General features: G+C 45.2%; 1 protein-coding gene across 1 annotated transcript in view; it reads left to right on the top strand.

The window, feature by feature from the left end:
* LOC124151118 (glycogen phosphorylase, muscle form-like) overlaps positions 1-21,866 on the top strand; it is a 51,940-nt gene that overhangs the window by 15,770 nt on the left and 14,304 nt on the right. The window contains exons 3-12 of the mRNA XM_046523443.2: positions 1,320-1,502; positions 2,945-3,076; positions 4,858-4,969; positions 5,478-5,560; positions 8,069-8,212; positions 9,549-9,641; positions 10,610-10,756; positions 12,223-12,386; positions 13,296-13,410; positions 15,681-15,782. Coding sequence (XP_046379399.1) covers positions 1,320-1,502; positions 2,945-3,076; positions 4,858-4,969; positions 5,478-5,560; positions 8,069-8,212; positions 9,549-9,641; positions 10,610-10,756; positions 12,223-12,386; positions 13,296-13,410; positions 15,681-15,782 — 1,275 coding nt within the window. The remainder of the gene's footprint in view (positions 1-1,319; positions 1,503-2,944; positions 3,077-4,857; positions 4,970-5,477; positions 5,561-8,068; positions 8,213-9,548; positions 9,642-10,609; positions 10,757-12,222; positions 12,387-13,295; positions 13,411-15,680; positions 15,783-21,866) is intronic.

Genomic DNA, 21,866 nt, shown 5'->3' with positions numbered 1-21,866 from the left:
AATTACTATGCGGATACCCACTATACTCAAGCCTTCAAAATTACATTCATAGAAAAGTCAAATAGTAAGGAAGAGAATTTATGGATGTCAACTTCTTATTATGAGGAACATCAACCTGGGCTTGCAGAAGTTGACATCTGTAAATTCTCTTCCTTACTCTGTGTACCTCTCTCATTAAAATCAGATCTTAGTTCTTGCTACCGCTACCGCAAAACAAAGATCTGAGGATATCCCATTAGGGGTCACGTCAGAACGACCTTTCACCCGACCAATCAGAGCGTTGCTTACAAGATCATGAAAGTGACAGTTGGAATGTGATTTCTTATCATGCAACGTCGAAATCTTTGACACGGGGTATTCCGGACGATAGTTACGGGCTAAACGACTGAATCCATACAATATAGACAATCTATTAGCCATTCCAGAATGTTCATTTGTTCAGGTTTCAAATTTTTAATCGAGTATTTGTCAAAATATGTTTCGAAGCGTAGTCGCCAATTTGAAAATAGTGCCGTAAAGCACGAGAAAGCTGCCTTCTGATTGGCTAATGTCGACTACATGTCAGTTATTCCATTGGTCGGTCAAAGTTCGGAAAAGGTCGGTCTGACGTGTCCCTTAATGGGATGTCCTCAGATCTTTGTTTAGCTGTAGCGAGAACTAAGATCTGATTTTAATGAGATTGCTGAATGCCTTTCAAAGACTTTAAGTCAAATAGTACTGGCAATTTCAAATTGGTCACTAAACATGCTAGGTGGATATTTGGTGTGATTAAAATAAATTTAATTATTCTATAACAATGTCAGTCTACCAGATCAAAAAAAAGTAAAATATTGTTTTATTTACAACTTAGCAAAATTTGACATGCTCTCGCCTAGATGCATACCCTTTTTGTCTTTGATATTCATTGTTCACATTCCATTGTAGTGAAATACTGCTTTCCTAGAGGAGTCTCATATTTCAATAGGGTTACTTCTATTGCACAAACAATGCAAATAACATCCTGGATCCCGTTCCACAAAGCCATCACAGCACTACGACTATCGTAAGCCTATGTTAAAGTATGGGAGATACGATCATCTTAGCATGCTTAGCGCTACAATCGATTTGTGGAACGGGGCCCCGGTCATGTTAACATTCTACAAATGTAAATATCCTGACACTGATTGAATCGATAGCTCAATAGGACACCTTAAAATTTGTCCTTATGGGTTGTATGCATGAAAATTATATCCAGTGTAATTTTTATCGTTGTTTTATGACGTGTCCTTTAATTCCTGTACGCAACCCTCTACCATCATGTCCATCGCTTGTTCCTTTAGCTTGGCCTTGACATTGAGGAGCTTGAGGAGATTGAAGAGGATGCTGGTCTGGGAAATGGCGGCCTCGGTCGTCTGGCTGCTTGTTTCCTGGACTCGATGGCCACCCTAGGACTTGCTGCCTATGGCTATGGTATCCGCTATGACTACGGCATCTTCACACAGAAGATAAATGATGGGTGGCAGGTCAGTTGGACCTCTTTACAGAGTTCTGGGTCGTGTAGGGAGTCCAAGAAGAATAGGCCCCCATTGTAACCAGTGTTAGTTGCAAGAATGGTTAAGATGAGGATTGGGTGGTCACAATGTGTGATGTGGTTTGTGTGTCTTCACTTCCTGATTGGGGGGTGGGCACGGGTGGCCCAGTCGTCTAAGGCGCCACGATTCGCTGTGCAGAGTTGCGTCCCTTGGGCACGCCAGAAACCTATGATTGTGGGTTCGAATCCCGGTTCGCCCCAATTATGTTTCTAGGTTTGTCAGCACCATACCCCTGTTTGTGGGTTTCACCTAAGTTGTAAACATCTGAGACCTGCATCACTTCGGGCTTTCCTCCCACATTAAGCTGACACGCTGTGATATAACTGGAATACTGTTAAAAGCGGCGCTAAACCCAACTCACTCACTCACTCACTTCCTGATGGCAGAGATTGTTGCTAACACTGGTTTGTTGGCAGAGACCTTCTTTCCACGATGGACTTTCAGGCTTCTGCGATAAAGTGGAATTCTGCTAACATTGAAAAACTATTCATTCCCATCTTTTATCAAATACATCGAAAAAGAAGCTTGGATCTTTTACAATGTTTTGGTTAAGAGTCACTGTCTCTCTTTATATACTCAGACACTTCGGTCCTTGTGCAGGTACCCTGTCAGAATCCCCTGATTGTGGTTCTATCTTAGCTCCATCCCAGTGATGCTCCTGTGTAGGGTTTTTTTGTTTGTTGTTTAATGCCGCACTCAGCAATATTCCAGCTATATGATGGCAGTCTGTAAATGATCGAGTCTGGACCAGATAATTCAGTGATTGACATCATGAGCATCGATCTACGCAATTGGGATACGATGCCATGCATCAACCAAGTCAGCAAGCCTGACCAACCAATCCCGTTAGTCGAATCGTACGACAAGCATAGTTGCCATTTACGGCAAGCATTGGTTGCTGAAGACCTATTCCCTACCCAGATCTTCACAGGTCTCCTGTATAGGTAGCCAACTGTGCATGTAGGGCTTCACCACGATGGTTATCAAATGAGACCTGTTCAGTTTTGAGTTTTCTCTTCCATTATAGACAAATATTAAAATTTGAGTTTTGTTTGACACTTATCATCATTATTAGGGAGGATGGGATTAGCCTCGAGGGAGGGGTCATTAAATGAAATTATGACATAACTACTATTCCCAAGGTCTAGGGAAGTGATCTCTGTGAGACGGACATCTTTGTTTTAGCATAGGGAAATAGGGAAATTGTTGAATAATATTACACACCTTACATTTGATGTTTATTGGTACTCGATTCGTGCAGAAATTGGAATAATATCGATGCTAGTGGCAACTATGCTGCCATGTTTTGTTGCATTTAATGTTTTAACTATATAACCAGGTGAGCTACAGTGGCGTGATGCTGTTCATTTCAGTTGGAGGAGCCTGATGATTGGCTACGCTATGGCAACCCATGGGAGAAAGCTCGCCCCGAGTACATGCTGCCTGTGAACTTCTACGGTCGGGCTGAGGGTAGTTTGGCAGATGGCAAGTGGGTAGATTCACAGGTCAGTGACGGAAAAAACATTCGCTGTTTATTCATTTCAACATATGCATGTTTTGGACCATCTTCCCGAGGCAAGGTAGTTAACTGACTTTTAAAGTCCAGTTTCCACCCTTGCCAAACTAGGCTGGTATTATGGAGTTACATTTTGGCTGGACTAACGAGTCTATGCATAGTCCAATCAAAATCGCGCAACGAAATCGAAATCCGGTTCGTAAACTGTCGTGCAGATTTCGGTCGATTGCAGGATTTGTAAAGCATGTGCACTGCCAACTCGTTGTAAACAGAAATTTTCAAAGGGTGTTTTCATGTTTTTTTATCAAGGTGTCCAAGTGGTTTGATGCATTAAGCGATGTAAGACCCATTTTATCACAATATAGATCTTGATTATCCATCAGATCATCTTGACTGGGTGCCGCCGTTTTGTTTGAAACAAATGCAAGTGATACGAGAGGTGGAATCTGATTGGTCCATAGGAGAGGCATAGAAGCCACATAACTCGTAATAGCCACTGGTGGCGCTCCGATCGAGCCCAGTAATTCCAGCCTAGTTCGGCAAGGGTGGAAACTGAACTTTTATAGTCAGTTAACTCCCTTGCCTTGGGAAGATGGTTTTGGACTTATAACAACACTATACATGGTGTAGGGAAGGCTAATATTTTTCAGAAAATCTAATTTTAGTGATTTTCAGTAAGTGATTTTTCAATATTTGAACGTGAGCAAGTCATTTTTTTAGATGACAACTACTTAATATTTGCGAGTTGCTGTGAAGAGTTGCGTCCCTTGGGCACGCCAGAAACCTATCATTGTGGGTTCGAATCCCGGTTCGCCCCGATTATGTTTCTATGTTTGTCAGCACCATACTCGTGCTCGTGGGTTTCACCTAAGTGGTAAATTCCTGAGACCTGCATCACTTCGGGCTTTCCTCCCACATTAAGCTGACACGCCGTGATATGACTGGAATACTGTTAAAAGCGGCGTTAAACCTCACTCACTTAACATTTGTTAGGGATAATTAGATATGTTGCATATGTTTAAATGTACACTTGACATATGATGAGAATCCTTTGATATGGAGTGGAGTAGTATAAATAAAGGCAAACATGGGGTCTTCAATTTTGTGTAGAATCATGGACTCATAATTAGATTTTCTCATTGGGGTAGAAACATTTGACTTTGGCATTCATACCTGTGAAGATCCAGGTTAGAATATATCTTCAGCAACCCATGCCTTTGTTACCCTGTCTGGCGCTCGGCATTAAGGGGTTAAAACAAGGACTGGTCGGCTCTGAGTCAGTATACTGTGTCTGAGTGGGGTATTCATGTTAAACTGCGGCATGGTATCTCAGTGAGCTAGCACTATAAATCGGCATCAGTCCGGACTAGTACAAGCAGCCACACACACACACGTACATGCACGTCGCTATGTAAGTGCAATAATCTTGGACGCAACGTTAAACCCCATTTCACCTCACCCCACCAATTGCGTGGACCAATGCTCATGATATCGATCACTGGATTGTCTGGTCCAGACACGATTATTTACAGACTGCCGTCAAATAGCTGGAATATTGCTGGTGAAACGAAGGGAAAGGCTTATCAATATGATCAGCCACCCAAACATTCCTGTGACCATATCTTTAAAATGTTTTTTCCATTAGGCCTAAAAAGGGCCCTAATACTATCGAATTGTTTGAAGAGGTCCAAGTTATGCTTTGCACTGTAAGAGGCTGATCCTGGGGTAGGATGCAAGTTGATGGTGTAACAAGTGAGGCTGTGTTTGCAGGTCGTGTTCGCCATGCCCTATGACAGCCCTATCCCTGGATACGGAAACAACACAGTCAACACACTCAGGCTATGGTCGGCAAAGGCACCCAACAGCTTCGATCTCAGATTTTGTAAGATTTCATTGTCTTTGCTTCAAATAAAACACTTATTTTTAAAATTTGCATACAGTTATTGCAGGGGTGTTCAATTAGTATGTCCGACTTGCTCAGCCCATGAAAATATACTGCCGGGCAAGTGGGAAAATATTTATTTAAATTTGAATTTAAATTTATTTATTTTATTTAATAATTAGGTATTTTAGCAGCACCATGTAAATGTTTTTTTTACTGTTCTTCCTGATGCAAGTATATCCAGTCACTTGACTTTGTGACTGGCATTTTTCTGGTGTCCCCCGCCGTGATATTGCTGGAATATTGCTAAAAGCGGCGCAAAACTGTACTCACTCACTCACTCTGACTGGCATTAAACAACATTCACTCACTTACTGTCTCAGTTGCTCCTGGGTGTGTTGTTCTGAGGGAATTACCTGTTAAATGTTACTGATAACCCTAGGAGTCCAAGAACTGCAGAGCTTAGGTTTTGAGGAAACAGTTTGATAAACTTGTCTTTGTTTTTCAGTCAACAATGGCGCTTACATTGATGCTGTCTGTGACCGAAATCTGGCTGAGAATATTTCTCGTGTTCTGTACCCCAATGACAATGTGAGTTGCTGTGTTGATTGTGAATATCTCGTGTGCATTAAACAACAAACGAAAACTTAAGCATTGTACAAATATGTAAATAATCACCCATAGAGCTTGTTTGCTTTTTGAGATTGAATGTTTTAGGTACTGATGTAGATGAAAATCACAAATATTCTTACTATCCATTGTGGAATTCATTGCACTTATCAGGATCTACACCAGCATTCCATGTGCATGAAGAATGTAGTCTGGAGAATATTGAATGGCAATAGGAGTTGTTTAGTTGTTACACATGTGCGCCATAGTTGTGCTTTCATGCTGTGTGGACAGCCTCAGTGGTCTAGCGGTAAAGCTTCCGCCCGAAGAGCGGAAGGTCCGGTGTTCGACCCCCAGCCACGTCATACCAAAAGACGTTAAAAGATGGTACTTGTTGTTACCCTGTCTGGCACTCGGCATTAAGAGGCCAAAACAAGGACTGGTCGGCTCGGAGTCAGTATACTGTGTCTGAGAGGGATGTTCATGTTAAACTGCGGCATGGTATCTCATTGAGCTAGCACTATAAATCGGCATCAGTCCGGACTAGTACAAGCAGCCACACACACACACACACGTGCATGCACGTGGCTATATAGGTGCAATAATCTTGGACGCGACGTTAAACCCCATTTCACCTCACCTCACCTCATGCTGTGTGTAGGCTATTCAAGTCATTAGACACTAGGTATTATCGGTATATCGGTATATTGAGGTTCATTCTTTCCACAATATGTATCACAATATCATTTTTTCATGCTTGGTATTGGGTGATTTCAAATACCGATTTTTATCATGTGTTTAATTGTTATATGCTTGCCAAATGCCTGCACTCCCTCGGACCATGCATCCAGGGCCCCAAGATGGCTGCGTATTATTGACGGAGTAAACATTATGTTGTACCAGCATCTTGTTTTGTTCCATTTATGAACTTCAATTCATACCTTAAGCAGCAGTAGAAACTAACAGTTGTCATCCACTAGTCCTAATAATGATAACATATAGCAAGACCCTTAAAAAGGGCCAATTTCTACTAGTTATGATACCTTTACCATTGGGCATTTTGGCAAGGACTACAGGACTAGTGCCAATTTCTAACACTGCCTTATTGTATCAGATTGCTTCTGAATTCAAAATTAAGAAATATACATTATATCGTGATACATATTGCAATATGTCTTTGTGCATCACAAAATATTGTGAAACACTTCGAACCTCCATTACCCATCCCTATTACGCACTGGTATATTGGGACTTGTATCTACTGACAATGTATTGTGTTACCAGAAACTGACTTGAGAAGCACCTCCATATTGTTACTGATATAAAATTACTACCATGGTATTTCTGGTGGATGGAGAGTATTGGAGACACTCTTTTTAGTTTTTGCTTTATATATTTGACTGAATAGGGCCAAAGCCACTATTTTGTAGTTAAAATTAAAGTTTAACTTATACTATTTTTATCTGACTGCTCCGTCTTTCATGGGTAAGAAAAAACAAACTATACAACTACAATATCTATACAAACTAACTATTGACAGTCAAATACATTGTGTGTTTTCTATGGCCACTGCAACCTCTTGGAGGACAAAGCCTTCTCGTGATATAATATGTGTAAATGTTACCATGGTTACTGTCAAAATACTATACAATCCCACACTTAAGACAGCACTTACATTTATCTTTTTCCCAAAACACTTCATGCCAAATAACATACACAATAAAAACAAGGGTTTTTTTATACTTCATTTTACTGAACCAAGTTAGTTGGTTAGCAATATGTAAACAATACCAAAAAAAAGACAAAGAGCTGTTGGTTATCAAGTACATTGTCAGGGAGAATGTTGGCACCTAACCAGGTGAGTCAAGCGCCACGGTACTGTATGACAGGGATGCTTTTCTTACCTCTCCTCATTCCTCACTTCTCATTCCTAACTCCTCACTCCTCATTCTTCATTCCTTACTCCTCATTCCTCACTCCTCATTCCTCACTCATTCCTAACTCCTGTGCAGAGTTGCGTCCCTTGGGCACGCCAGAAACCTATGATTGTGGGTTCGAATCCCGATTCGCCCCGATTATGTTGCTAGGTTTGTCAGCACCATACCCATGCTCGTGGGTTTCACCGAAGTGGTAAACGTCTGAGACCTGCATCACTTGGGGCTTTCCTCCCACATTAAGCTGACACGCCGCGATATGACTGGAATACTATTAAAAGCGGCGTTAAACCCAACTCACTCACTCCCTTGCCTTGGGAAGATGGAGGGACCTGGCGGTCCTCAAGATTTACTGCTAGAGTATTTTAATCTAGGAACCCCCTACGTCTTTACTTCGTCACAAAGAAACCTTTTGTTATAGATTTCCAGCCCTTATTAATGTCACTGTCCAAAGTAAATCATGTTTCTGGTATTTTGATCAGAGCTGTTTGTGTTTGTAGATGTGATTCCTGCACCAGGTGACATTTTGTTGATGTAGCGTGTGTTTATGTTGAAGGTGTTTGAGGGCAAGGAGCTGCGTCTGAAGCAAGAGTACTTCCTCGTCGCTGCCACTCTACAGGACATTGTACGCAGGTTCAAGTCTTCTAGGTTTGGTTGTAGAGACCCAGTCAGGACTTCCTTCGACACATTTCCAGACAAGGTCAGTGATATTAGTGGTTTAACCATCCCTCAATGCCTCAATGCCTTGAAAACGTGAATTAGGAGTAAGTGCATTAAAAAGGCCTTGAATATGATAGAAATAGAGGCTTTGAAAATGCTGTCTGGTACTTTACTATCTCTTTACCATGTTTTGAAAGGGTGCCGTATTTATTGATGATCTCTCAGTAATTTTGTATTGGATTTGTCAACATCAGTTTAGAGTTACCTCCCCTCATCTCAGTTACAACAAGCTCCTCACAGCGATAGCCCGTTCGCTGAGCTCTCTATACTATGGCTGCCACCAGTTAAAACTTGAAAACAAAAGTATGAATGCGACTACATTTGGGGTTAGAGGGCAAATTTCAAGATTCTTGTAATGGCCGCGCCCACACTGGTGGCAGCGATGTTACCGAGAGTGTAACGAAGGTGTCACGCGCTGGGAAGGAGCTTGCAGTTACAAGAGGGAAACCTCATGCCCAGAAAACAGCAAGGTTGTGTTGTGTCTGATAAAGATTCTTTTGTTAACATCAGCATTATGGTGTATTTTTGTCCTTTGAAACTGTAGTAAGAGCCTTGAAATAAAATTAGGTCACTTAAACTTTGTATAACTTTTTATAGAAATAACTCACTCATGGATGCCAGTGTATTATTAGTACAACTCCCTCCAAATGTTGAGCTGGTACATTCGTAACCAACTCGTGTTATTCCGGAACAAGCCGAATAGCGACTCGTGCCCCTCTCATAGCCATTTTTGCGACCGGGTTCCGCCTTAGCGCAAACGGGCATACCTAAAACAATTGTTAACTCGTTGCGTAATGGTTCACATATATTTCCCCATATATCATATATATTTCAGATGCAATTTATAGCACATCTAGACATGCGGAATTATACAGTATGATTGAACACATTTAACTGTGTCTTGGGTATATTTTGAGATGCAAGACGAATGTGAAATCAAAAATTATTTCTGATGGATTCTTTGATGAACAACTTGAAATGAAACGCGCATCCTGATTGGTTTGTCGTATTTTCGCACATAACATTCATCGATAGGGGGACGAGTCTTCTTGCAGGTTACGGAAAGGGGCGAGTGGTGACGAATGTAGCTGGTTGTGCTAGAACTATTCTTGAGTGAAGAATTTAAAAAAATTGAATATCTCAATTCTCATATATCTGTCATATAAAATATTATTTTGATAGATTTTCATCACCCTGCCTCACTTCCTCATGAAGAAGTCAACAAAATTACTCATATGAAAAATTTGATGTGGCCTAATCTATGATGTATTACCTCTTTGAATTTGCTAGACTTTATGACTGGCTTTCTGCTACAGGTGGCTATCCAACTGAACGACACTCATCCATCTATGGCGATCCCAGAACTCATGAGAATACTGGTTGACATTGAGAGAGTTCCCTGGGAGAAGGTAAACTGACTTGTGTTTCATGTAATGGTTTCAAGGAAGGACATTTTTGGAAATTCTGTGATTTTTTTCAATCTTTTTACTTTGTGTCTTGCCATGAATACCTTCAGTTGATGTCTCATTGAGCCATGTCGCACTCACTGGCTCCCACAGGAGATATCACTTGGATCAGATCAAGCGATATCTGCACTGTAGATATCGCTGCAATGAAATTACATCACAATGCTTTGCAGACCATCGTAGAGAAATCGTAATTTGATGGACTTTGCGATGTAAGACCCGTTTTATCACAATATAGATCTTGATTATCGACCAGATCTTCTTGACTGGGCACCACCATTTTGTTTGAAGCAAATGCATGTGATACGAGAGGTGGAATCTGATTGGTCCATAGGAGAGGCATAGAAGGGACGTAACTCCTAATAGCCACTGGTGGCGCTACGGTTGAGCCCAGGAATTCCAGCCTAGTTTGGCAAGGGTGGAAACTGGACTGTTAAAGTCAGTTAACTCCCTTGCCTTGGGAAGATGGGTATAGGTATGAAGCTGATTCATTTTAGAAAAGTAACCCCTGATGGGTGCAAGAACATGTACGTCATTCACTTAGGTTGGGCAATCAAAGTATTGGAGTAAGGCTTAATGGAATGAGACATTTTTGCTTTTTCAAACTAGTATGTTACCAAATAAACATTTGTGTACCATCAACATGATCAACCTGGGAGAGGGCCTCCCTACATAAACAAGCATACAAACTCCTATTAATTTTAAAAAATGGAAATACAAACAAAACATGCAGCAGACTTTATGGTGATGTTGGCGGTGCCTGAGAACCAAGACTATTTTTTTTTAGCTTAACTGTTTCAATTGTAATGAGATTGTTAAAGACTCCTTTGATGTTTTATCATTGACTGAATGTAACAAGATACAATAGAAACGCACAGGTTATTAAAGCCAGTATTTGCCCCTCCCTGCAGGCGTGGGAGATCACTGTAAGAGCATGTGCCTACACCAACCACACTGTGCTGCCCGAGGCCCTGGAGCGCTGGCCGACCTCTCTCCTCAGTAACGTCCTGCCCAGACACCTGCAGATCATGTATGAGATCAACCATCGTTTCCTGCAGGTAGGTTTATAACTCCTTCTTTTGGCTTCCTCAATCATCCAATGTTTTATTTCTCCATTCAGAGGGGGCACGGGTGGCCCAGTTGTCTAAGGCGCCTGGATTCGCTGTGCAGAGTTGCGTCCTTTGGGCACGCCAGAAACCTATGATTGTGGGTTCGAATCCTGGTTCGCCCCGATTATGTTCCTAGGTTTGTCAGCACCATACCCGTGCTTGTGGGTTTCACCGACGTGGTCAACATCTGAGACCCGCATCACTTCGGGCTTTCCTACCACATTAAGCTGACACGCTGTGATATAACTGTAATGCTGTTAAAAGCGGCATTAAACCCAACTCACTCACTCACTCACACTCCATTCAGATTTGATAAATATCCAGGGTCCATTTGCCAGCAAAGCTTCGTTTTGGAAGTGACGTTACCATCTCCATTACTCTTATCACCAACTTAGCTCAGAATTTCTCTGGCTCATGAGCTTGAAGTCCACAGCCAATCAAAGAATCCATGCCATGCCAAGAAGCAATTATTTTGTTTATTTTTTTATGAATGCTAATATCAATTATTCAATATGATTAATCCAGTTTTCAACTGAACAACAACTTACTGTGCAGAGTTGTTTCCCTTGCATGCCAGTGACCTTGGGTCAATTGAGCTCAACCCTGATTATCATTCATTGTTTGCGACCACCATGCTCGTGCCTAGTCGGTTCTATGTCGGGCGTTACTCATACATTGAGCTTACATTCACAGTTGTATAAGGCCATAATAATGTTTGTTTATTTGTTTGTTGATTAAAGCCGCACTCAGCAATATTCCAGCTATATGACGGCAGTCTGTAAATATTTGAGTCTGGACCAGACAATCCAGTGACTGTCATCATGAGCATTGATCCACGCAATTTGGATACGATGACATGCATCAGCCTAGTCAGCTAGCCTGACCACCCGATCCCCCGTTAGTCGCCTCTTACGACAAGCATAGTCACTTCTTACGACAAGCATAGTCGCCTTTGCCATAATAATGTAATTATTAGGTTTTTCACTTAATATAACAAATAATAAATCAACCGCTGACATGTTATTGTATTCGTGATTTAATATTCATATTCGTTACCCTATATTCATGGGGGCGGTCGGGTAGCCTAGTGGTTAAAGCGTTCGTTTGTCACGCCGAAGACCCGGGTTCGATTCCCGACATGGGTACAATGTGTGAAGCCCATTTCTGGTGTCCCCCGCCGTGATATTGCTGGAATATTGCTAAAAGCGGCGTAAAACCATACTCACTCACCTATATTCATGATTCGAATTGTATTCGCGTCATAGTGTATTCGTTGCAGCCCTAATATAAACATAAAATGCTTTTTGTCATACGTTTATTTTTCAAATTGGATGAAATTCTTGTAATTAGTTTATTGTGGCCTAGCTGAAGTACTTGAAACATGATTAAAGCCAACACACACTCACTGTCCACAGGAGGTGAAAAAGAAGTGGCCGGGTGACGAAGATCGTGTCCGTCGCATGTCCATGGTAGAGGAGCACGGAGAACAGAAGATCAACATGGCCCATCTGGCCATTGTGGGGTCTCATGCTGTCAACGGGGTGGCTGCTATACACTCTGAGATCATCAAGAGAGAAACGTGAGGCTTGGGAAGAAAAACATGTTTCTCAAGCATTTTGCAGACCTTTGTACCTGTCTATCATATATATTACCTTGTGTCATTAGTGTTCACAGTTTGAAACTTGTTAAGCCATTTATAAAAAACAAGTGGGGCACGGATGGCCTAGTCGTCTAAGGCACCACAATTCGCTGTCCCTTGGGCACGCCCCGATTATGTTTCGAGGTTTGTCAGCACCATACACGTGCTCGTGGATTTCACCGAAGTGGTAAACGTCTGAGACCTGCATCTTTTCGGGCTTTCCTCCCACATTAAGCTGACACGCCGTGATATGACTAGAATAATGTTAAAAGCGGCATTAAACCCAACTCACTCACTATAAATAACAGCCATTCTGGCAAGCTCAACGCATTGCGTGATACACCTTTCCCTGTTCAAAGGACCTTCCTTTGATCAGTGTTTCGAAATTGTGTTAATGTCCTCACAGGAAAAAATGCTTTATTGAGCATGTTGAGAAAGAAAAAAAGGAGCTCAACTCAGTCTCTACTTTTGATTTCAATAAAAAATAGTTAAAAATCCATCCTTCTTCATGATCATGATCAATGTAAAATGAAATAGTGCCCCACCCCCACCCGCAACCCCCAAAACAAGCAAACTCTTTAAACAATATGCTACCCACTGGCCCCACACTTTGAGAACACAAATTGCTGTAGCACATGACCCTTATATATATCCTTTATAATGCAGATTATTGTATAATATATTAAATAAATGATTTTTCCTAGGCTTTTTGTCAACGACAATTAATTTATTAGCATCATTTTAATAATAAATGGCCAGTTTAGGAAAAGTTATTTTGGGTCACCCTTCGAGCATGATTACTTTACCCCGATCAGCTACTGATGGTGTATCAAATGTTTCTCCTCACAGCTTCAAGGATTTCTATGAGATGTTCCCAGAAAGATTCCAGAACAAGACAAATGGTATCACACCCCGACGCTGGTTGCTGCTGTGTAACCCCGGCCTGTCGGATGCTATTGCTGACGTGAGTACCTTTTCCACTAACCACAGTCGGAGGGGCCTTTGGAGGTTTAGGTATGACTAGTTTGAGAATGACATTGTTTTTGATCATTTTTGTCCTTCTTCACCAGAGGGGGCACGAGTGGCCGAGTCGTCTAAGGCGCCGCGGTTCACTGTGCAAAGTTGCGTCCCTTAGGCACGCCTGAAACCTATGATTGTGGGTTCGAATCCCGGTTCGCCCTGATTATATTTCTAGGTTTGTCAGCACCATACCCATGCTCGTGGGTTTCACTGAAGCGGTAAACGTTTGAGACCTGCATCACTTCGGGCTTTCCTCCCACATTAAGCTGACACGCGCGATATGACTGGAATACTGTTAAAAGCGGCGTTAAACCAGACTCACTCACTCACTCTTCACCAGAAATATGGGATGTGTTCGATAAGAAAGGGTGTAGTGATTAATCGAACTATCGATACATACAGGTGTACATTGCCTGGGACAGTACGTCAGTAAGTTAAAACATAATCAAAAGAAACTAGTTAACATTGATATCATGCTACAGTATACAGGGATAGAAGTAATCAGGTAGTGTTGTATTGGTTTTGATCCTACATACCACCTCCGTGGTCTAGTGGTAGAGCGTCCGCCTGGAGAGCGGAAGGTCCGGGGTTCGATCCCTGGGCGCGTCATACCAAAAGACGTTAAAAGATGGTACTTGTTGTTACCCTGTCTGGCGCTCGGCATTAAAGGGCTAAAACAAGGACTGGTCGGCTCGGAGTCAGTATACTGTGTCTGAGTGGGGTATTCATGTTAAACTGCGGCATGCTATCTGAGTGAGCTAGCACTATAAATCAGCATCATTCCGGACTAGTACAAGCAGCCACACAAACACACACACGTACATGCATGTCGCTATATATGTGCAATAATCTTGGACGCGACGTTAAACCGCATTTCACCTCACCTCACCTTTGATCCTACATATATCTTGCTTGAAGAGACACATGGGTAGCCATTTAGAAAACATTCATAACTTTGTATCAGTTAAGAGTTCTCCTGTTGCATTCTGCTGACTTGGTAAATATCTCAGGCTTCGACATCATGACAAATAATGCAAGAAAATGGATTGTAATTTTCAAGCAATGCTATTGCAATAGTATCACAATAGTGTTATGCAATAGCCCTAGTGGTTAAAGCATTTGCTCGTCACACTGTAGCCCCGGGTTCAATTCCACATATGGGTACAGTGAGTGAACCCTGTTTCTGGTGTTCCCGCCGTGATATTGGTGGAATATTGCTAAAAGAAGCTTAAAACCATACTCAGTCAGTGTTTTGCAGTGATAATAGTGATTTTACCCATCACAAAAATATTGCAATAGTGAGTATGATTTTATGGTCATCCCCAATTGATAAGGATTTCAGTTCTGTTCAGTTCACCAAGTCTGGAATCTCAGTATAACCACCCAATGTCCTTCTTTGAGTTTAAGGGGCGGTCGGGTAGCCTAGTGGTGAAAGCATTCGCTCATCACGATGATGACCCGGGTTCGATTCCCGACAGGGGTACAATGTGTGAAGCCCATTGCTGGTTTCCCCCGCCGTGATCTTGCTGGAATATTGCTAAAAGCGGCGTAAAACCTGCAGTGAACATAACACTTGATGTTTCACTGCAGTGAACATAACACTTGATGTTTCACTGCAGTGAACATAACACTTGATGTTTCACTGCAGTGAACATAAAACTTGATGTTTCACTGCTGTGAACATAACACTTGATGTTTCACTGCAGTGAACATAACACTTGATGTTTCACTGCAGTGAACATAACGCTTGGTATTTCACTGCAGTGAACAGTAGATTATCTAAATGTATGATAAAGAATTTTTGTGACCCTAAATATTTTTTGATACTTTTGTTTATATAGTGTTTAAGATTTTGCAAACACGAAACTACTTTTTAAGTCGCGAAAAGAAGGGATGGTGAACCGTCCCTGTGTGTTAGGTGGGGAATATTTACGTTTCAAGGTTTTACATTTGTAATGAAATAATTCAATTTTCCTGTAGACTTACGTAAAATGTGTTTAATAAATAGGATATTCCCGATGTCTCGTGAAATATCATGTTTCTCTCATCTTGTGACGGGGGGAAAGGAGATATTTTCAGTTGTGTCTACACCACTCACGAAAATATCTCCTCCCTCCCCCCCACCGTCACTCGACAACAACATATTTCACTTGTCACATGAAATATCCTCTATATATGCATGACTGATTTACACTCCCTGACTTGTGGACACAGAAAATCGGCGAGGGCTGGGTTTCTAACCTGAATGAACTGCGTCAGCTGGAGCCGCTTGTGGACGACGAGAGCTTCCTGAGAGGAATCATGAGGGTCAAGCAGGTGAGAACTGGACAACCCTGCCACTAGCATCAGAATACTTCCTGGGTTTGTAGACACAATGATCCTCAATCACCCACGACACGGCCGCTCTGCAGGGCTGTAGTGACGTGCGTCTGTTTTGGGTCAATTTATGGAACGAGGCTGTTTGTAACTTTGCGCGAACTGTGCCATTGCCTGACACTGAGAGACTATCGTACATATTAGGGCTGGGACGGGTAACTCGGGTACCCGGGTTGGGTGGGTACTGAGTAGGACCCGGGTACCCACAGGACTACCCGGACCCGTGGTTAGTTACGTGACATATTGTCTACTGACTAAACTTATCTAGAACTCTATGGTTACACTACAAGTCATTAATGTTTGTTTTTCTTTCTGACTATGCACCCATTCCTTCTGATTTTTCATATGGTTGAATAAAGATATAACTTAAGTCAACTTCAGTGTATGCATGACCAGAATTTAATACATGTATCTAAATACATTTTGCCAGAGCTATGCTAAAAAAGATCCCAATCGGACATTTTGGGACATTTCCTGAGACCTACACTGGATACCCGGGTAGGGTAGGGTAATAGGGGGGGCGGGTACCCGGGTAGTAAATTTGGACTCGTCCCAGCCCTAGTACATATTGCTATTACATTAAGTAATACGTTACCACTGTTATACCGAGGCTGTTGTCTCCCACAACTGCTGCTATAGCGAAATCTACCACAGAGATCTCAATTACCTCATGCAGCACGTGCGTAGCCACCTAGCTGCCATGTGACACCCTTCACTCTTGTCTCCTTCGTCTGCTTAGCAAGACGTGTTTTCTCCTGCTGAAGCGTTCCTTGAAGATTTGGTGATATTTATTATAGTTTATTCTCTAATAAACTGTGCTTTTATGGGGCGTTGCGGTAGCTACGCTTGGTTATAATTTTCCCGCCAAACGGAAAATTTTTCCCGCCCTTTTTTCTATATACTTGCGGGGTTCGCGTATGCACGTTGTGTTTTACGTTTCCCCTGTTCTTGTATGTTTTGGGGGTTAACATAACTTATTTCTTTAATAAAAGTTATATGTGTATGTTATATGTTCACATTGCTCGTTTATTTTCTTGTGAAAATGTTCGTTTGTGAATCATTGTGGTGCGTGCGTTGTAACCATGTTTTGTTCTTTGTTTATAGCAAACAATCAATGTCTGACATGGATATGTCCCCAGTATCCACCCCCTCTACCCCTGCTCCTCGGAGTTATGGGGTGTGCAGAAAGTTTTTGTCGTCCCGGGATCCCCACGTTCGTTGCCCGCGGTGCAGGGTTCCTTGCGGGGACACCCGGTGCATCCTGTGCGAAGGTCTGGGGCCTGCGGATTTTGAGCGGTACCGGCTGTACGTACAGTCCGTCTCCACCCCTGTGGTGGCCGGTTCGTCCGGTCGGGGTCCCCGTGCGGGTACCACCTCCTCGGCTGCGGCGGATCCCCTTGCGGCCCTCGGGCTGTCTGGGGATTCCGTCGCCGCATTGTTGTCGAAACTTGTGGATTCCATGCTGGCGGCCTTATCGCAAGATAGGCCGCTGGCTGTTCCGTCCCCGGCCTCTTCGGTGGCCGCGGGGTCGGACGCGGGGTCCACCGGTAAAGCGGCGGATCTCTTGGCGGCCCGTGTGCTGTCCGGGGATTCCGTCGCTGCATTACTTGCATAACTTGTGGACTCCAAGCTGGCGGCCTTATCTCAGGATAGGCCGCTGGCTGTTCCGTCCCCGGCCACTTCGGTGGCCGCGGGGTCGGACGCGGGGTCCACCGGTACGGCGGCGGCTCCCGTGGTCACCGGTCCTTCCCCCGAACCGTTGCTCCCGCTATCGGTTTAGGACCGCGTGGCCATGGTTTATGACCTCTTTGAGGACATGCCCCGGCCGGTACCGCGGGGAATCCACGACTGTGGGTTCCTCCGAGGTATACGATGAGTCTTCCGACTCGGCTTTCCCCGCATCAACCTTGCTGCGCGGTTTCAAGCCTTCCTTGGAGAACGCCTTCACGGCGGCCTCCGGTCGGGGTCTCCCGTTGCCTCCGACGTCGTGGAGAAAGGGTTTATTCCCGGTACATGACCTTGCCTTTCCCGAGGCTGGTCCTACCGCGGAGGCCCATGTTGAGCGGTTGGGTGTCCGTGCCCCACCGGCTGCTACGGTAACGCAAGCTACCTTGCACCAGCTGGACGCCCTCGCTCGGCACTCCATGTCTCACGGAGACACTTACTTGGCTGCAGCGGCCCGTCTGGTCGAAGGTTCTCCCACGGACCGTGACCAGCGCATTTACAACTGCCTGCTCAGTTTAAATGCTTCCCTGGAGTACGTTGCCGAGGACTCTCGGCACACACTTGCTCTTGTTGGGTCCCTGCATAGGCGCCTGGGTGCCGCTCCTAACCGGAGCGCGCCCCAGGCTGCTGCGGCCGGTAGGTCTAAGGGGTCGGGTTCTTCTTCCTCTGGGAAGTAGCCCCGCCCTGAGGGCTCCGGTATGGGCAATCAGCTGCCCTTTCGCGGGAAAAGGGGAAACTGGGGGAAGCCCAAGTCGTCGACAGACGGCAAGGGCCCCTCCAGGTGACTCTCATTGGAGGGGTTCGTATGCCGACAGCGCCAACTTCGGTTGGCCCTTAGGCGAACCCGAGTCACTTGGCCCTGGACAGTTGCGCCTGTCGCAACCTGTCAGGGCCCCCTCTCCTTCCCCAGTGGGAGCCAGACTCCAGACTTACTGGGAGAATTGGGAACAAGTGTTCGACGACCCGTGGGTGGTCAACACGATTCGGTACGGCTATCGGCTTGATCTCAAAGCGAATCCGCCGCTCACCGTTGCCCCGTTGGCAGGTTTTGATTCGGAAACCGATCTTCCCATCCTCGCCGATGCCATCGGCAGGTTGGTGGAGAAGGGGCAGTACGGGAGTTAGCTCTACCAGAAATAACACCGGGGTTTTACTCCAGGATATTTCTCGTTCCCAAGTAGGACAGTGCCGAACTCAGAATGATTCACACGTCCGCTCCCTGGCTGTTCACCCGGTTAACCACCCCCATAGTGGGGTTCCTCCACAGGAGGGGTGTCCGGTACTTCGCGTACCTGGACGACTCGCTAGTAGCAAATCGAATGACGGACACCCTGTCACGCCATCTCGATTTCGCACGTCGGCTCTTGGAGCAATTTGGGTGGATTATCAATCTCCCCAAGAGCGAGTTAACCCCTTCTCAGAACTTGCTGTTCATCGGAGGTCGGTTCAACACGGTGTCCCATCGCCTCTTTGTCCCCCCAGACCGGTGGCACAAAATTCAGGCGATGATTGCCAAAGTCTTAGCGGTGCAACAGACTGTTCACTTTTGGGAACAGCTGTTAGGGCTACTTGTATCAGCCCAGGACTGCACCGCACGGGGTCGTCTCCAACTCCGCCCGCTGCAACGGTTTTTAATCCAGTTGTTAGCGACGGAGGTGAACAGTGCGACCGTCGCCCTCCCGGATCGGCTCCGACCGCATCTGGAGTGGTGGACGGTCCCTTACATTGTCTTATCAGGAGTCTCTATGCGGCCCTACCGGGCCACGTTGACCCTGTATACAGACGCCTCTCTAGTGGGCTGGGGCGCCCATCTAAAGGGGGAGGTGAGCTCGGGGCTGTGGTGCTTAGACGAACTAGGTCTTCACATCACTTGTCTCGAGTTCAAGGCAGTGATCAACGCAGTCAATCCCTGGAAGCATCGTCTCGTCGACGCCCGGCTCATGCTGGCGACCGACAACACGACGGTAGTGTCCTATGTGAACAAACTGGGGGGAACCCACAGTCACTCGCTACTCGATCTCACGTTCGAGTTTTACGCTCTGGTGGACAGTGTCCCGTGCCAGATACGCGCCCGTCACATCCCAGGTGTGCGGAACGTACTGGCCGATGCTCTATCGAGGCCTCAGGATCCGAGCCCCACAGAGTGGATGCTGAACCCAGTAGTGTTTCAGTGGCTGTGCGAACGTTTGGGTCGTCCGATGGTCGACCTGTTCGCAACGCGGTTCAACAATCAACTCCCGTTGTTTGTATCACCAGTCCCGGTCCCGAGGGCCATCGATCACGATGCTCTCGCGTTAGACTGGACGGGCTTGGTCGCTTATGCTTACCCGCCGACAGCGTTGATACCACACATTCTAAGCCGGCTCCGAGGAGTTCGCTGTCGAATGTTACTGATCGCGCCCATGTGGCCGAACAGATCGTGGTACCCCGACTTGCTGACCCAGGTCACGCAGTCGCCACTTCCACTGCCTGTGAGACCGGATCTCTTGATCCACCCTCACACCCGTCAGCTTCATCCAAACGCAGGGCAGTTCAATCTGCACGCGTGGATGTTGTCACCGAGCGTCTGAGGAGTAAAGTTTTTTCTCGCCGGGCGTCTCGGGCATACGTTAGTATGCATCGTGATTCTACCCAGAAGGTGTATAATGCACGTTGGGTTATTTTCACGAAGTGGTGTTGTAAACATCACATTCATTCGCCAGATAAGGTATCTGTGCAGGATATTGCTCGTTTCATGTCTCACTTGCGAGAGACCCGGAAACTCTCCGGGGGTTCCATTGCCAACTATGTCTCGTCTGTTGCTACGGTACGGGACGTTGCTATGGGTACCAGTCTCTCCAAAGAGCCGGTGTTACGGGGTATTATCAAGGGTTTCAAACAGCACGATCTTAAGAAGGGCCGCCTTCGGGCACCGGCCTGGGATCTTTCCCTAGTGTTGCAATCACTTACGGAAGCTCCGTATGAACCCTTGCATAGTGCTTCGTTCCGGCATGTGACTTGGACAACAGCATTTCTCCTCTCCTTTGCCACGGCGGCACGTGTATTCGAAATTCATGCACTCGATGTCGCCAAGGTACGATTCGATAGGGGTGACGAAGGAGCGGTCCGCCTGGGCCTGCTCATGGGCTTCGTCGCCATGAATCAGAGAGTCGGGCAAACGGAGAGAGAATTCACTGTAAGATCACTCAAAGAAATCTTACATCCTGCTGATACTGAGGACAGAGCGCTGTGTCCGGTTAGGGCCCTTAAGTATTATCTTAAGGCTTCGAATGAACGTAGACAAGGGCGTGACCGTCTGTTCATATCGTGTAACCCTAATCGCACGGTTGACATACCTCGCAACTCGATTGCGTTGTGGCTTCGTTCTGTCATCAATCTGGCGTACCGGTCTCGGGGGTTACCGGTAGCGGGGTCAAACCCGCACGAGATCAGGGCGCTAGCGGCAACATTTGCCCTACACTCGAATATCTCTGTTCGCAGAATATTACGAGGTTGTTACTGGCGTTCTGACTCGGTTTTTGCCAATCATTACCTCAAACAGGTCGCTGATGCCGTCGTGGAGAGTGTGCACCGTCTTGGCCCGCGGATCGCGGCGCAAGCGGGCACCTAAGGGGTGTGCCCAGCGCAATTCCGAACTCCTCAGGCGTCTGACCTTGCACGGTGGTCAATCTGGGTCTACTCCAATGTTCCCACTGCCGTGGGTACAGGAGTTGGGGTCCCGCAAACCAGCGCACTCACACCACAGGTGAGGGCGGCTTTTTGTGTGCTTTGTCCTTATTTGTATTTTGACAATTATGTCTTTAATTGTCTGTCGTGTATCCCAACCTTGTGATGCATGCTTACAAATACTGGAATTAGGTCACGCGCCTAATGCATACTTTAAGTAGGCTTGCTCTGGGATATACGGTCTGAATGAAATTAATTTCCCTCTTTTCGACTGTTTAACCTGATCTAAGATTAAGCTCACGCGGATACAGTGTTCTCATCCGCTGCGGCGATGAAATACCTATCCAGTGGGGCCGTTTGGAGTCACCAATCGTTTTGGCAATGACGATTGAGCCTTACGGTATGCGCTTGACAGTGCTTTGGTATTCCTATAGGGTAACGCCTAGCTAGGTGCATGCGCATCGAGTGCTTCCGCCTTGGTGTTTACTTCCGCTGGTCGGAAGGAACGCTAGCAGTCAGGATTCGGGTTGTAGGTGCTCCCCACCGCCTACTGTGGTAGTCAGCCTCGGTATAACAGTGGTAACGTATTACTTAATGTAATTTGTAGAATTTTCCTATTCGGAATATTCTATA

This window comes from Haliotis rufescens, unplaced genomic scaffold (genome assembly GCF_023055435.1).
Source record: "Haliotis rufescens isolate VD_foot unplaced genomic scaffold, xgHalRufe1.0.p SCAF_3, whole genome shotgun sequence".
Lineage (NCBI taxonomy): Eukaryota > Metazoa > Mollusca > Gastropoda > Lepetellida > Haliotidae > Haliotis > Haliotis rufescens.
Note: the sequence above shows the minus strand (reverse complement) of the source record. Positions and strands in the feature narration are given on the sequence as shown.